This window comes from Macrosteles quadrilineatus, unplaced genomic scaffold (assembly GCF_028750875.1).
Source record: "Macrosteles quadrilineatus isolate MER2022 unplaced genomic scaffold, UCM_ALF_1.0 Scaffold_4__1_contigs__length_99947679, whole genome shotgun sequence".
Classification (NCBI taxonomy): Eukaryota; Metazoa; Arthropoda; class Insecta; order Hemiptera; family Cicadellidae; genus Macrosteles; species Macrosteles quadrilineatus.
The window spans coordinates 59,759,404-59,776,496 of NW_026542597.1; the positions used below are offsets into that span (position 1 = coordinate 59,759,404).

Consider the following 17,093-nt stretch of genomic DNA (forward strand, 5'->3'; position numbering starts at 1 on the left):
TCCTCTATGCACGCCTTTGATCAAGGGCTTCAAAACCATGGTAGTTTATCTAATTGAAACGAATCACTGGTAAAATAACCTATATTTTTTGTTTTCCAACCAATTTAATTAATAAGAGTAAAAAAAACTTTATAAAAAATACCGTATTCTTTTTATATTGAGAACCCCATAATTTGTTAAAACTAAGAACGGAACTTTAAAAGATGAAGATAAATAAGATCTGTTTTATATTGTTATTTATTTTATAAATTTAAGTTGTTAAAATATTACTGTAAATAGGATACATTGAAATAAAGGGGTTTAAATGTGGAGAATGTTTTGAATGGAGAGAGTGGGAGGAATGTGGGTGGAAAACCCATGAGGCTGAAAGTATAAAAGTCACTTCAGACCTGATTTGTCCCCACTCCGTGTCTGTCTTTCATTTCATTTAAACCATGTTTTTTAAGTTTTCAAGTCTGATTCCAGAAACAGTATTATGATTTGCTAGTAATTTCCTCTATACATAGTTTTATTTACAGCAATGGGGCTAATTCACACAGTTACTGACACAGGTTAGTTCAAAAGCTAATCTTAAGGAAAATGTGTGATTTTTTGTTCAAAACCATTATATACTTTGTATTAAAATCTATAGTTTAAAATATACTAATTATAAATGCTTACTGCACTCATCTCATTTGCCAGTTAATTAAGTTACCTAAATTAAAATTATTATGTTGAGTATTTTATTTGATATTGTTGAACTAGATTATTAATGCTGATTAGTAAATCTTTCCTCTACTGATATTATATGGAGGTGGCCAATGTCCTCCTGGCCAATGTTATCCTTATAATAAGTAAAACAACATTATCGGTGAAAAAAATCAATTTAATTAAGTTATCATAGTGATACCAATGATACCATTCATATTATAATTGCTATTTCAATTAATTGTGCAAACACAAAATACAAAAATAAATGAGAAATCATTTATATGGCAAACATCAAAATTAATCAGTCTTATAGCTGTTATAATCCTTCAATATTTGAAGTGTAAATTTTTTTTTTGTGTCATTGGCAACCTTATTTTTTAATGCAGTTGTATTTATTTTTATAAATAAATTCTTTTCTCTCAATTTAAAAATATGATTAGGATGCTTGATAATTTTTTATGGATTCAGCAACTTCAACCCTCGTTTTCCTGCTTATGGCTTCACAAAAACACTCCCAACTTTTTGAGCATTTTCTAAATAAGAGGCTATGTAATCATATACACTGTAAGTCTGGGTAGCCAATTGGTTGTAGTGTTGCCTTCAAATCTTAAAGTTAGTTCAATCTCAAGCAGAATTGATGTACTCAGATGCCATTTAGCATTGGGTTGTCAACAACTAAGAGTACAGTGTAGCAAGGTTTGTGCTTGTTTGCAGTGTTGGTAGCCCTGCTGTGGGTATGTGTGTTGGCGGGTGACTCACCCAAGCAGTCCCCTGTCTCGTCAGAGGACTGCCAGGTGACTCCAGTGATACATGTACTGCAGTACCCCGGCTGTGTGCCCAAGCCCATCCCCTCCTTCGCCTGCACAGGTCGCTGCAGCAGCTACCTTCAGGTGAGCTACAGTAGAACACCATGTATACAAACTCAAACTATCGGAATCGCCTGCTATCCAAATCCCTTACGGAAAGAATTTAAAATACCCCCGCTGCCGCGCTAACCTGTCGACTAAGCAAATTGCCATTTGTGTAAATTAAAAACAAATCTTCTTGGTTCTAAATAATAAACTGTCATTCCATACTCTAGTACATTTTTTAAGTACCGTAGTATAATTTGAAAGTTTATTTAAAAGTCCGCTGTCTGAACAGTACTGCTCGTAATGTAATAAAACAAGTTATAGGACCGGAAGTGCTCCTGTTGAGCTTAAAATGTGTTTGACAAAGGATAATTTTGTTTGTATAATCATATGTTTTGATGGATTAGAAATTGACGATTTTTATTAAGCTCAGCTGTACAGAAATGAGCCAGTTATTTTTTTAAACAGAGCTAAACAAAAATTTGGTTTGCCTTAAAAAGTTTTTTATATTTGTTATTTGAATACAAAAATTACTTAGGCAGCTACTGTACAACTCTATATTATTAGTAATAATAGATGTTTTAAGCTATTTTAACAGGGTTTTTAATTTTAAATTCTAGATAAATTCATGTTGCAAAGGTAAACTAGTATTTTATAAATTCTCGGCTAGGTTTATTTCAAAATATTTTTTATATCCCAGATTATTCCCCACTGGTGAAAATATTGCCTCCAAGATACAATTAAAAATAAATATTATCTAATTTAATGCTAATCTTGTTGTACATAAAAATTGTTAACTTCATTCTTAGAAACTATAGCATAACTATTTTTATATGCCATTATTATATTTAAAATTGTAAATGACTCAAGTAAAATATTTACCTTTAGCTTATTTTTGCTGTGTTCACTTCCATTGGGAAAAGATCCCCACTTAATAGAGCACAAGTAACAAGCCATTTATGCTACAGAATAAGGTATTACACAGTAGAAGTTTTTAGTGAAATGAGTACAACTGAGGATCAGAAGTCACTGGTTGGTCAAAGCAAAAGCTGCAGCTATTGCATCATCCTAGCATCAGCTGGTTTGCAAACTCAATATTAAAATTTTTTTATTCAATTTTTAGATAGGCCTACATGTTATATTGTAAAATGTAATATTATTAAATGCTCATATGAAAATATACCTCACTGCACTATTTTAACTTTAAATGTGATTATTTGCATCGATATTAAGTACTTAATTATTAATCATTTAGGTTTAAGCAATAATAATAATTGTAACTAAAATATAAAGTAATACCACATTTATGAGTTGTTATTATGGAATATAATTGGTAACAGTCAAAGGTAAACATACTTGTAAATTATAACACCAACAGGGTTTTGAATAATAAATGTTAGAAGTTTGTCAAACAATCTTTTGAATGATTTATGATTCTTCAATTTTCATTATGACACTGTTTTTGATAGCTTTTACTAACTAGTCAATTCTTTTCAACATAGTCCAGTGACAAATTTGCATGGATCAATATAATAAACATATACAGATTAAAATTTCTTTATTAGACAATAGACAAATTCTTAATTGAAATGTTACTAGAGCACATTCATGTGTCAGATACAATTACAATTAATTATTAATTAGATTACAATAGTTTTTTTTACCATGGTTCATTAACACGTTCAGTGCTAATTACGATTATTGCGACCCTAAAATGCAAAAATATTATAATGTGATAACTAACTTAAAAAGGATGTCAGGGTATCAAAAATGATAAATCTACATGTCTCAGTGTCGATTTTGGCTGAAATTGATGACGTCACTTCTGGGGCGGGAATTCCTGTCCTTAGGTACTGATGCCGGTCCTCGTCCAACCCCTAACTATTTTTCAGCCCCATACGCTCACAGTCACACAGGAAATAGATTTTTATATTCAATAGTTCTTATAACATCAATATTTGTATACAAAATATATTTACAACCCCCCACTGCCATTATGTAAAGTCTTTTAGTGTTAAAAAATTTCAATACGGTAACAAAAATGTTTTCAAAATTTTTTTAATATGTAAAAAAGTATATTTTGTATGGAAATAATAAAAACTATAACCAAATCATTAATATTACAAAATAGTACTAAGCCAACACCTTGCACAATATAGTTGACACAAAGACGAAGCACCAAAAATTATCAGAATGGCCGACACGGAAACAAAGCGGACCAAAAGTTGAAGCAACACTTGCACAAAACGCGGCAATCAAACACAACGTTCCCTGCGTGTCGCTAAGCTCACATTGAAGCAAGTTTGTTGGCATTGGATAAGGACGACATTTCCCACCCCCCCCACCAGTGGTGCCGGTACCGCAGGGCGAGAATTCCTGCCCCTCGAACTGCTGAACGTGTTAAACAATAAGATTTTTACTGTAGCTTATAAGATCAATGTTGACCATCCCCCTGAGATGGTAGTGTATCACTGAATAATGGGTTGACATTATTTTAATGTCCAGACCCTGTGTACCAAGTTTTGAAGCTTTTTTTTGTTACTTTTTGAAACATTTAATCTTCACGGGACTATTTTACTACCGGTACCCTGAAGAAAAATGTAATTAAAATAACTCACTTCATTTCTAACTAGTTACACTTTTAGGTATATTATATAACTTCACTGGTCTAGTGGAGTGGGAAAAGGTTGATAGGTAAAGACCTACCCACCTTTACCAAAGAAGTCTTTGCCTTTTCCAAAGAACCTATATTGATAGATGACCCGTATTTATTCTACGTCTATGGAGAGTGTCACCACACTGGAAAATTTACAACTTGTAGGGGCAACATCAATCACTTGTATGTTTTTATATGGAACTTGTAGGTGCAAAACTGATGGATTCAACTCTAATCCGCATTTCTCTTGTTGTTGCAAAGGTGAGCGGATCCAAAATCTGGCAGATGGAGAGATCCTGCATGTGCTGCCAGGAGAGCGGGGAGAGGGAGGCCAGTGTGTCCCTGTTCTGTCCCAAGGCTAAAGCAGGGGAGAGGAAATTTAGGAAGGTAAGTGAAACCCCATATTTGGCGTCCTTTCCTCATGTCACGTGGATTTTGTAACTTTCTTTTCAAAATAGTTGTGTAGTCTCGACTTTCCAGGTTACTGTTTTAAAGATTAAAAGGGTTGAAATACCTGAGAAGTCTAAATCAATCACTTCATTTGAGAGTCCTCAATATTGGTTTAGTTGGCGTTTTACATAAATCATTAATTTGCATGAACGTACTCTGCCAATGGCTCAATTAATTTGGACAATCTTAACATGGAGATGGAATGTCTAGGCTAAAAGCTAATCCATTATCTAAGATAAAAGCAAAAAATGTTATACCATAGTGCTGTGGTTGAAACCAGCTGTTTTGATAGGTGATCACAAAAGCTCCGCTGGAGTGCATGTGTCGCCCATGCACGGGAGTGGAGGAGAGCGCTGTCGTGCCGCAGGAGATCGCTGGCTACGCAGACGAAGGTCCTCTCAACGCACACTTCCAGAAGTCCCAGTAAACCACTGTCTAGGTGACCCCTACAACTCATGACTTGTAAAATATTCAGCGATTTTGTTGGCTTCTTCTAATAAAGTGCTAGTTTTTCAATGATGATTCATTACCTTATATCAAAGTTTAGGTTTAATTGTAAAAATGTGTTTAAACAGATACAATACAATTTGTATTTGTATTTGTATCTATCTATATATTAATAGGCAAGCATGTTTCTTTAAAACCTTTTTTCTCAGCTCGTGTGCATCGTGGGGTAAATCTACGCATACCGTTAGAAAGCTATTTTCCTGTAGGTGTGCAGAATCCCTTTATAAATTTAAATAGGCTCAAAGATAAGCACAAAAAATGAGTTTAAAAATTTGAAAAATTAACATGGATCTTATGGTTGCCATGCTGGTGACGAAATAACAACGAAACATAAACAGAAAATCAAAACAAATGGAAGAAACTCCAATCACATGTTTTATTTACAGTGTGGGGTGAAAATAGAGAAGTAAGTAAGTTTACATTACATATTTTTGGTCGAGTTTCGACCACTGGACGACCTCTCGTAAATATTAATAGGCAAGCATGTTTCTTTAAAACCTTTTTTCTCAGCTCGTGTGCATCGCAGGGGAAATCTACGCATACTGTTAGAAAGATATTTTCCTGTAGGTGTGCAGAATCCCTTTAAAAATTAGAATAGGCTCAAAAATAAGCACACAATATTAATTTGAAATCTTAAAAAAAATTAACATGGGCTTTATGGGTTGCTATGCTGGTAACGAAATAACAACGAAATATAAACAAAAAATCAAAACAAATGTAAGAAATTCCAAACACATGTTTTATTTACAGTGTCGGGTGAAAATTGAGAAGTCTGTACATTAAATATGTTTGGTTGAGTTTTCAACCACTGGACGACCTCTAGTTTGTATAAATGTGTATTTTACAGATAAGGTTGAGTTGAGATGATGCACCTGTTCAGGCCTGAGAAAAATCAGTGTCTTTTTGATGGTTTAAAACTGGACCCAACTGTTCTTGACCATTGGTCATGGCTAGCTGGTCTTAGACGTAAAGGTACCTAGACAAGACATCTTACTCAATGATAATGACAAAATATTCAGGAGGTTTTTGCAGTAATTTATTGCAATAGATAATTATAGATTTCAATAAGACAACTAAAACCGTGAATACCATAAACAACTCACCCAAAAATGTTGTACATTATCCGATTTGTGACCTAACATATAATTCAAAATTGTTGTTCAATCATCCTACAATTTCTGTTCTGTACTCTATCAACATATTTCATTTTGTTTCAATTAGAAGGTCCAAATGTGCCCAAAGTTAGGTACCGGACAAAAGAAGTCATACAAATCGATAGATTTCAACGCAGGGGAAGAATTTATCTTTCTTGCTTTGCAAAACAATATACCGGTAACTGTTTTTCATTGTCTTGAGTGACAGAAAGATGATGCAGAAGGGTTTACACAAAAATAGATAAGTAAGTCCCTCGTTCTATAATAAACTTTATTGACTTGGAAGTGATCACTTTATCATTTTACAGGGTAAACGTGGTAGATCGCCTTTTATTAATTCAACAGATGGGATTTTTACTTAAATGTGTTCTTAAACATGTCAAATTTATCTCCTATTTAAGTAAGATTATGGTTTAAAGAGTATTTAGGTTTGCTGCTACAGGGAGGGTGCCACAGACAATTCCTTCTTTGAACGACTCTGTATAATAGTTTCTGTAAAATAGAAGTCGCCCAGTGGTTGAAAACTTGACCAAAAAATAAGTAATGTACAGACTTCTCTATTTTCACCCCATACCGTAAATAAAACATGTGATTGGAATTTGTTTGGATTTTCCATATACATTTTGTTGTTATTTTGTCACCAGCATGGCAACCCTTAAGAACCATGTTAATTTTTTTAAATTTCAAATTCATTTTTTGTTCTTATTTTTGAGCCTATTTTAATTTATAAAGGGATTCTGCACATCTACAGGAAAATGTCTTTCATTTGGTATCAACCACGTGTAATTCGGTCCAGTAGTATAGCCAGGCTAGCTGTCGTAAGTTTTGCAAAGAATAAGAATAGGAATAAGAATGCTTTTTTGCCGTTACACTGGTTTACATGCATGGCACAGTCAAGGAAATGTCTTAGAACAAAGGTTTTAACTTAGCTTTAATTTAACATCATTTAGGAAGTCTATTTCTCTACATGGACACAGGTTAACAGGTAGCTTTTAAGTACTATTTTAAATTAGAACAATTTATATATATACTAAACAGTTTTTAGTATATACATAAGATATTAATGATGTACAAATTGAAATACATCATTTGGTGCAGAAATCACACAACTGCAAAAAAATGTTGGTTATGGGGTTTCTGCAATATTCAAATGAACTAAGCAGCAACAAGCTGATAGGTACTCAATGGAGAACTGTTAAGTTATGTTTATGTAAATAATTAGTGGTATTGTGTGATTTAATTTTTAAGTGCATAATTCGTCAACTTAATGACTTTTATTATTTTCCAACCCAAAACTTTTATAAAACAATATTGTGTTTTTTTCCCCCAAAGAAATTTCTGGGGAACGGATTAGTGTGTTAATAATATTAGTGCAATACTGATCAAGTCAATGACTTGGATTGAAGGAACTAATATTATAGATATGAATGCTTGGAGTATAATAACGTGAAAACTACGAAATCAATTGAGCTGATTTTTTTCATGAGTAGAGCCATTATTACCACAGGCTTAAAGGACATAGGCATCTTTTATTTTAATACTCTACTAGGGCTCTGCCCTGACAGTTAAGACAGTCGAAGCCTTCAGGAAACAGCTAGTTCTCCATAAGAATATGGAATTCTTAAATTTACAATTTTTCTTCAGTTTTCTCTGTAATTATATATAAATTGTACAAAAACACACACACACACATGGTGGTTTTGGCCTCTGGGGATAAAAAAACGAAAAAGTAAATTTATTTTGCCATATAAATTATTTCTCATTATAGTTTCTTAATGAACCTCTTAATGTTTCATGTATAATACATAATTTTCAAAAAAGATCTTTCCCAATCATATTATTTTCAAAAGTTTACAAAGAATTTTCATAATATATAAATTTTATTTTTGTGTTATTGGATGATGATGGGAGATATAATGTTAATTGTTGACGACTAGGTAACGTTTTAGCAAATTAACAATTTGTGCCTGTGCCACATATTTATTTTGTCACTTTGTGCTAAAGGATTCAACTTTTATATTATTAGTGAATATATATTGATTATGTATTTATATAAACAAAGCTAAGAAGACAATTTGATGGTAACTGTAGGTTGTAAGACTGATTATTGGCAGTCGTATGATAAGAGAAACACTTGAGCTAGAAATCGTAGGGACTATCAGATCGTCAAGAATAAATTGCAAAGAAGTCTGAATTTTTTCTAATGTTCATTTAATAAAGGTGTTTTTATAACCTATCATCCAAATACAGCATTTTTAAAATGGTAAGTAGAACTCATTTCCATACAAAATTGTAGCCTTTGGTACTTCAGCATGAATACTAAAATGTAACTACAGTCTTAGTATTTTTTGTTTTAGTGTCCAAGCTATCATCAATCTGCACTCCTGTTAAATGTTAACTTAGTCTTCACGATTTTGCCCCAGACATGCACAAATTGGAATATTTTTGTATCTAAATTGTACAAAAAAGTCCACAGTAATCCCAGGTAGTCAAGTGAACCCAAAAATTGTGGTAAATTGAACTCATTCAATGAATGCTCCCAGTTTTTAGCTCAAATTAATTTGATTGAAAACTGAAACAAAGGTAGCTTTTGGTTATAATTAAAAATAATTGTTTATTGTATCAAAGGAAGAATGCACATACATATAAATTACAAAATTATAAATTACATTCGTAATATTTATACGATGTATCTGCATTCTGTTTAATCTTTCTTTTGTTTATACTCTGTGTGATGGGATGGGACCTGTCTTCTGATATTCCGTCGGGCTGGGGGGTGGGGACTTTCCAATGGCCTAAGCCCCGGGCCAATCCCATGCAGACAGAGGGTCAGTGGAGCCACACAGTTGGCCAACGGTAGAAATGTCACCTCTTTAAACTGTTTTCCAGCCAACCATTGTCCAACCGTTTTATTTCACACAAAATAATAAAGATTTAGTACGAAAAGCATAATTATTAGTTGAGTAAATTGATTAAATAGTTCATAAAAACAAATTTTGAAAAAAAGCTAGAACAAAATTGTTTGGCCCAGACGGGTCTCGAACCCGGGTCCTTCGACTTATGAGCCTCTTACTTTACCACTGAGCTATCTGTGATTGTTAATATAGAGAGTTTTCAAGTGGTGAAAGAGTAGCCGGACAGTTGCAATGGTCGCAATACTTTAAACATTTTTGATACTACACAGTATAATATGATTCTGTTAATCTGTTAAGGCATCAAAAGTAGTTTTTTTTTTTTTTTTTTTTTTTTTTTTTTTGGAGTTAGAGAGGATACTGGTATTTGAATATAGATTAATTAATTACCGTTAGATTATTAATGCTATTATAATTGCCTGTTATATGATTAATTACTCTTTCCCCTTAAATTGTTGCAAATAAGTTAAAGAATATTAATTTAAAAAATATTTGCATTATTATAATTATTAAAATTTATTGTTGTAGCCCCGGAAATGTAATATATAAAATATCTGGTTTTACAATACCTTTATCAGTTCCAAAAACTTTTGGAAACTTTTGGAACTGATAAAGGTATTGTAAAACCAGATATTTTATTATAATTATGTTGTGAAAGCTAGACCCAGAGAATGAAAGTCGTGTAAACTCAACTATGGACCATCGTTGGTCCAACAAAAGTATCTTTTGTTGGTCCAACGGAGTGAAAAACGGTTGGACAACGATTGGCTTGATGTATGATATCCAGCAATGCATATTAATGTATTTCATTAACAATGAACCAATGTTGGTCCACAGTTGTAAATATTGGTTGGCCCAACTACGAGATATACAGTTGGACAACGGTTGGTTGGTTGTGGAGGCTCCAACCAACCATCGACCAACTGTCCCACAGTTGGCCAACGTTGGCCCAACCATCTGTGCTACATGGGTATAGGTTGTTACTCTTGTGAAATTTGTGGAAATTTTTTATTAGCCTTTTGTTCAGTGGATGTTTAAAGCCATAATAAGAACAGCATGTCTTTTGTCATATAAAAACATCGGCGATTTTGTTACCGGTTGAATAGACGGACCCATTGACTGTGGCAATTCACATATTTGTGTCACATGCTGAATTTATTTACAGCTCTTAAGCGAAACTAAAATGTTAGCCTGCTAGAAAAAAAAATAGGCTAAATCAAGTTTAAAATTGTGGTACTATTCAGTGTGATTGAAAAGTCCTGGAACAGTGTAATATTTTTTACCTTTATACAGGGTGTTCAAAAAGGTGGGGACATATTTTACCTAGTGATTCCTTGGTGAAGGAATCACTAGGGACCTTGGGCCAAAATAAAGAGAAAATGAAGTATAATAATTTTTTTAAAATCGCTACGTTAACTATATATCCGCCATTTTGTATTTTTTACATAAACATTTTTATCTTTGGACTTTTTCAACCGATCTTTATCAAACTTGGCATGTATGTTAAGGTAGAAGAGACCCATGATAATAAAAAATCATCTTGATTCAACTTAAAATTTCAAAATGGCGGCCATTTTAATTTTTAAACTTAAATTAGGCCTACTCAAAAACGGCTGATTTTATGAAAAAAACGTCTAGAACACTTTTATTTTTCATTTTAATTCCCTATCAAACGATACCAAGTTAAAAAAGGTCGAATAAGAAATAGCTGAAATATTACGATTTTTAGTTATAAAATAAAATGGAGTAGAATAAGGCAGAAGCTAAAACTACCTTCCTACCTACTACCTCCTTCCTTACTACCTTTGTTGTTGGGTGGGTTTGCCCCATTTTACAACTAAAAATCGTAATATTCGTAATATATGTCCCCACCATTTTTGAACACCCTGTATATTGAGTTATAAAACTTGGTATATCAATAATAATCATAAATGTCTACTCTTTCAAGTTATTATTACATTCTTTCAAGCTATTATTACATGCATGTTTACGTCTTAAGGGGGATGGCTACCAGGAGTAAGATGAAATTCTCAAATAGCAGCATAAGTCGAGTTTGGTATCATATATTGGTCTTAGGCCCTGCACACACCAGAGCGATACTCCGTGCGATACTGGAGCGGGCGCGATACTTTTTCTTGGAAATTCTCTTGCGATACCAGTGGTCCGTGCGATACCATGGAGCCTTATGGAGCCGCACACACCAGAGCGAACCGCGATACGCGATACCGAGGCGAATGCGATACCGTAGCGATAGTATCGCGGTAACGCTGCATGCACTGTTTGCAGCGCTGTATCGCGGCGATACCAATGTGGCCAAACGATGAACTACTCAGTTTTGTCTTTTCTCTGTACGTGTAAAAACAACAACAACATGTCGTGTATCACCGAACATTTACTTGAAGTTGTTTATACATACCCGATGCACTATGATTTATATCCCGTTTTAGCAACTAGAAATTTAAAATAGGGTTCGTCTTCATTATTTGTTATTAAACTACGTTTTTCTGAAGAATTTACAATAGAATTCCCAAACATTCAGACATCTTGGATTTATTAATTATTTTAACACTTAAACATTTGATTTGAATTATCAATAGTTTTTCCAGTGCCGCTGTCAATCCAATGTTAGGTGATTGCTGACAGAATAACGTATTTAATACTGGTTTGATGATGATTCAAATTACTATTTAATAGTTCATACAATATTGTATTAGCTATAGCACAGCATATTGTAGAGGTTTTGCTAGTCAGACTAGACGAACTAGAGAGATGGTAGGTAATGGTAATGGTAATGGAGGTGGGTGGAATGCTAATTGATCCGTCAACTCATTGAAAAATATATCTACATACCAGTCTTACCTTAAAGTGATTGGGGAGCGAGCTGGCGTAGTGGTTAGAGCGCGGGACTTCAGTCCCTGAGGTCCCGGGTTGGATCCCCGCCAAGTCACCAATGGATTTTATCTAACTGGTAATGCCGCAACCCCTAGGTTTAGCCTGAAGTAATGTGAAAAACAATCCCAGGCTCGTGCCTAGCGTCCTAGGGAAAAAAACCTTAAAGTGATTGCTAGCCGTTCTTCGGCACTCGCTTCACGGTAGTGGGTACTTTACTTTTCGATAATGCCAGAAATCAAACTCAGCATCTCGTCAAAACATTCCTGATTAATTCCAGAATATGTAGAATCTTGTTTAATCTTTTCTTAACTGGGTCATGAGCGTATATGGTACTCGCCAAATCGCAGCCGTTCATTATTTATGTCTTATACCCACATTTTCCTTGCTCTCTCATCTTCTATAATTGCACGGCTAGTTAACAGAAAAGCTTCTTCTTCATCAGACCATGTCATAGTTTTAAGTTTACACACAGTACAGTATACAAACACTAACTATAACACAACACTTTTGCAACTAGAGAGTCTCACAACCACCGCACCCTCTGAGGTGTACTGGCTTTCCCGCGCGTCCCTTTCCCGCTCTGGTGTGGAAGCACCTGTTTTCGCTGCGATATTATCGCCCAAATATCGCAGATAAAATTCTAAGAATAGTATCGCGCCACTCTAGCGATAAAGTATCGCTCCGGTGTGTACAGGGCTTTATTTAGTAAAACACAATGCCACGAACCGAAACTCAAACAGACAACCAAATCAAATATGGCAGCCGTTAAAATATTTCTAATCTGCCATTTTGAATCTTTGAACAGCTGCCAATTTTTACCCAAAAAATTATTTTGAGCTAAAATTTGCAGAATTGTATTCTACTAACAAAGACCTTTAATGTGATGCATAGCAACCTATGCTCACGTTTACGATTTTCATCTGACTTCTAGCGGGCGCCCCACAGTATAATAAGCATTGCAAATTCAAGGAATCTTTTAACAGCTGTCATATTTTTCTCTATTGTCCGTTTGAGTTTGAGTTTGTGGCATTATGTTTTACTAACGGAGACCTTTAATTTTATATTAAACTCAACCTATGCTGCCATTTAAGAATTTCGTCTGACTCCTCATGGGCCGTCCGTCCCCCTTAAGGGATAAAAAGTAATAATAGCTTAAAAGAGTAGACATTTATGGCTATAATTGATTTACTAAGTTTTTCCTTTATCTATAATAGTACAAAATATATTACACCGTTCCGGGACTTTCAATCAATATGGGTTGCAATGGTGATGACGAAAAAACAACAAAATATAAACAGAAAATCAAAACAAATGGAACATATTCCAATCACATGTTTTATTTTCAGTGTGTGGGGAAAATAGAGAAGTCTGTACATTACATATTTTTGGTTGGGTTTTCAACCACGGGGTGACCTCTAGGAACATATTATATAAAAATACTTATGGAGACTTTTCTTATGGAGATTTAACATGGGACAAAATTTAAAGAGCTTATGACAGCTAGCCTGACCATACTACTGGACCGATTTACACGCGTGTGGTACCAAAGGAAGGTTATGGAAGAAATTCGAATCGCATGTTTTATTTACAGCGTGGGGTTAAAATAGAGAAGTTTGCACAATACATACTTTTGGTCAAGTTTTTGACCACGGGGTGAGCTCTCGTATACTAAAAAAAACATTTGCAAGACTTATGACAGCTAGCCTGACCATACTACTGGACCGAATTACAGGCGGTTGGTACCAAATGAAAGATATTTACCTGTAGATGTGCAGAATCCCTTTATAAATTAAAATAGGCTCAAAAATAAGCACGAAAAATGAATTTGAATTTTCAAAAAAATTAACATGGGTCTTATGGGTTGTTATGCTGGTGACAAAGTAACAAAAAAATGAAAATCTAAACAAATTCCAATCACATGTTTTATATACAGTGGGGGGGGGGGGAATAGAGAAGTCTGTAAATATACATATTTTTGTTTGAGTTTTCAACCACTGGACAATTTCTATTTTACTATAATAACTATTTTACTGAGTCGTTCAAAGAACGATATGGGAATGGAGAGAAAAAGGTCCATGTTGTAGGAAGTGGTCGTGGTGAAGTCGTGGGAACCGTATGTGGCAGTGAGATTAATGTATCTGCAATACTTAAATGCTACGGGAAGGGAGGGAAACAGGTCCAGGACATTTGAGCTCAAAATAACAGCAATATAGTCCAACCATTAGATCTATTTCATGCCCTTTCCGTCCCAAGCATAGAAATAATTGCCAAAAAAAATATTTTTATGGTTTTCTGGGTTCTTTTAGGTTTAAATATTGTAAAAATAACAATAGTTACAAAAAATAGTTTTTAATAAAAAAGTTAGAAACATGAGTACAAATGGACTCATTGGGACTCTACGGTACTTATCGAGATAGGGAAATCATGAAAAAAATGTATTCAATTCATTACAACATCAAATTTAATTTTTCACAAAATTACTGTTATTGGCACAATAAAATATTATTTCTAAAGTAAAATTTCTTCTGTTGAATTCATCTTCTTCTACAAATTCCCTCCTCATCCGCAAGCTCTTCGATGTCTGATAGGTCACCTCGCAGTAGGCGGTCTATTTCAGATCTGCTAATTCTTTGGTCGTCCATGGCCTACAAATAAATTCAAAAAATTATTAACTAGGCCTATGTATAAAAAAACAATGAAAAAGTACTGGATACATAAAATAATAATTGATAATAATCAAATAGTAAAAGCGTAGAAAAATGCTCTGACACCAGTATTTATATTTATTATAATATGTATAGTATATGTTTAAAAGAAGAAAACTAAATGAATAAAACAGACATAGGGCTAAAATAAGTTTTTCAACCGTTTTTTTTATCAGTCTTCATCATTTAATCCTTATCATTTTATCACTAATTGATTTGATAAATAAATGAGAATTCTCATATCACTCCATGTCACAGAGTCCCACTGATGTCATATGGACTCATGATTTATTTTGCCCCTGACTAGGTTAGGATTAGAAATAAAGTCCTGGAAACAGGCTAAAAATGATTTTTAAAAGTATGACTTATAGTACCAATTTTTTTTATTGTTGTAAAGATTGTATAACTTACCTAAAAAAATCATGAAAATGTGGGAAACTGCAAGTGCACCAAAAACTCTGAACAGCTGAAAATTTCCTCTTGACAAACAATTCTGGTGAACACAGCTGAGATTCCAGTTCTGCCAACCTTCAGACCATTAATACACCTCTCATATTCTGATACCATTTGGCATCATTGGGACTTTACAGAATCAGGAAACTTGAAAACAAATCATGATGCCAAATGTCATCATTGGGACTTAAAGGGTTAAAAGACTAAGCAGCCCCTAAATAAAATACTAAGATAAAAAGTATTTGTTAATTATTATTTCTTTTATTACTGTCAATGTGTCAATATTCCCTTGGCGGAGCATGGGCGGTTAATTAGTATATAGCTAAGTATATGACAGTGGTTTCTTTGTTTCGTGCCTTCAGTACAATTCATTCTTGTACTATACCACAAGCATGTCACCAATGAAGACGAGCAAAGCGAGGCTGCAAAAAAACCTCTTGCTCTTGGGATCCATCACCAAAATCTCTCAAGAGGTTTAAACAAACCAAAACTATTTGATTGTAGCATCTACAATCAAATGTTTCTCTGGGCCAAATTGGACGAAAACATCCAAGGATGCGAGTAATAAACTCGTAGAGCTTCAACAAGTGGCAGGGCATAAAATAACATGTTAACTGGGCGACAATTGTGTCGCCTAGTGTTGAGATTTTGTCGCCCAGTGACTTTGGGTGGAGCCGGCATATTTTTTGTAATGATTCACATTTTAAATGTATCAGAATTTTAAAAATAACATTATGTAAATATTTTAGAGTGATGAGCTATGATTATGGCCCAGGAGGTTGTGAAGGGAGCCTTGGCCTGTTAAAACGTTCTAGAATTCATATTTCTTGTAATGATTCACATTTTATATTTGTCAGAATTTAAAAAATAGCATTATGTATTTTAGAGTATTGAGCTATGATTTTGGCCCAGGAGGTTGTGAAGGGAGACTTGGCCTGTTACAACGTTCTAGAATTCGTAGGTAATTAAGTGAGATTATATGGACTTACAAGCAAATATAATCGAAAACTCATTAAAAGATACATAGAAATGTGTGATTTTCACTTTCATTTATGCAACAATTTCCGGGGGGGGGGGAAGTTTAGCCCCCAGACCCCCGACCCCCAGTAAATCCGGCGCCACTGTCGCCCAGTGGAAATCCCTTAAAATATGCTCTGACAAGTGGTATCTTAATTGCCAGAGGTACTCATTTAGTAAATGGGTACTCATCTCTGTTATCATGTTACATCCAAGCTGCACAGCTATGTTATGGTACAATTCTGATACCTACATCGCAAAAAATCTTTAAAAAGGTTTAAACACAGCAAACGCTATATAATCGTTTGAAACTTTTTCATTCTGTTGTTGACTGGTGGCTCAGCAAACCAGTTCAGAACACAGCTGCTATGTAATGTTGAGGAATCACACGTGTGATTGGTTTGTGATGACCCAAGCATTTCAATAAGTGGTCATTAAGTAGCCTACCTTTTAAAATTAATTTTTATTTGTATGATTTTCTATTTTTACTTTTTCAGGATGAACTTCAGCCCCAAGAGTTGAAAAACAATAATAGCACAATAGAATCTCTATTGAAGATCTTGACATGTGCTGTTTGCCTCCAATCTTTCCAAGGAGACCTGGTCATGTGTGTTGTGGGACATGTGATCTGCGGCACTTGCTACTGCCAGGGGCAACCCCAAATGAGTACATGCCCTTCTTGCAGACAACCTTTTTCTAACGTCAAAAAAATCACAGTACTTGAACAAATATTGGAAGTAGTTCCTAGAAAATGTATTTATAATTGCTCGATTCTTGTGAACCCTAGTGATGACCATCAGCATTTC

General features: G+C 34.2%; 1 protein-coding gene across 1 annotated transcript; it reads left to right on the forward strand.

The window, feature by feature from the left end:
- The first annotated feature begins 417 nt into the window (after nucleotides 1-417).
- Nucleotides 418-5,163, forward strand: LOC128991623 (bursicon-like). The gene is made up of 4 exons (XM_054414673.1): nucleotides 418-551; nucleotides 1,405-1,580; nucleotides 4,459-4,584; nucleotides 4,940-5,163. Exons 1-4 carry the CDS (start codon nucleotides 521-523, stop codon nucleotides 5,072-5,074), a joined length of 468 nt encoding a protein of 155 aa, XP_054270648.1. The 5' UTR covers nucleotides 418-520; the 3' UTR covers nucleotides 5,075-5,163.
- The last annotated feature ends 11,930 nt before the right edge of the window (nucleotides 5,164-17,093 follow it).

Excerpts from the sequence above, each read along its gene's own strand:
- LOC128991623 (XM_054414673.1), top strand. The coding sequence starts at position 521 with ATGGGGCTAATTCACACAGTTACTGACACAG. Across the intron at positions 552-1,404 it reads TCACACAGTTACTGACACAG|TGTTGGTAGCCCTGCTGTGG; the intron begins GTTAGTTCAAAA and ends GCTTGTTTGCAG. Across the intron at positions 1,581-4,458 it reads GCTGCAGCAGCTACCTTCAG|GTGAGCGGATCCAAAATCTG; the intron begins GTGAGCTACAGT and ends GTTGTTGCAAAG.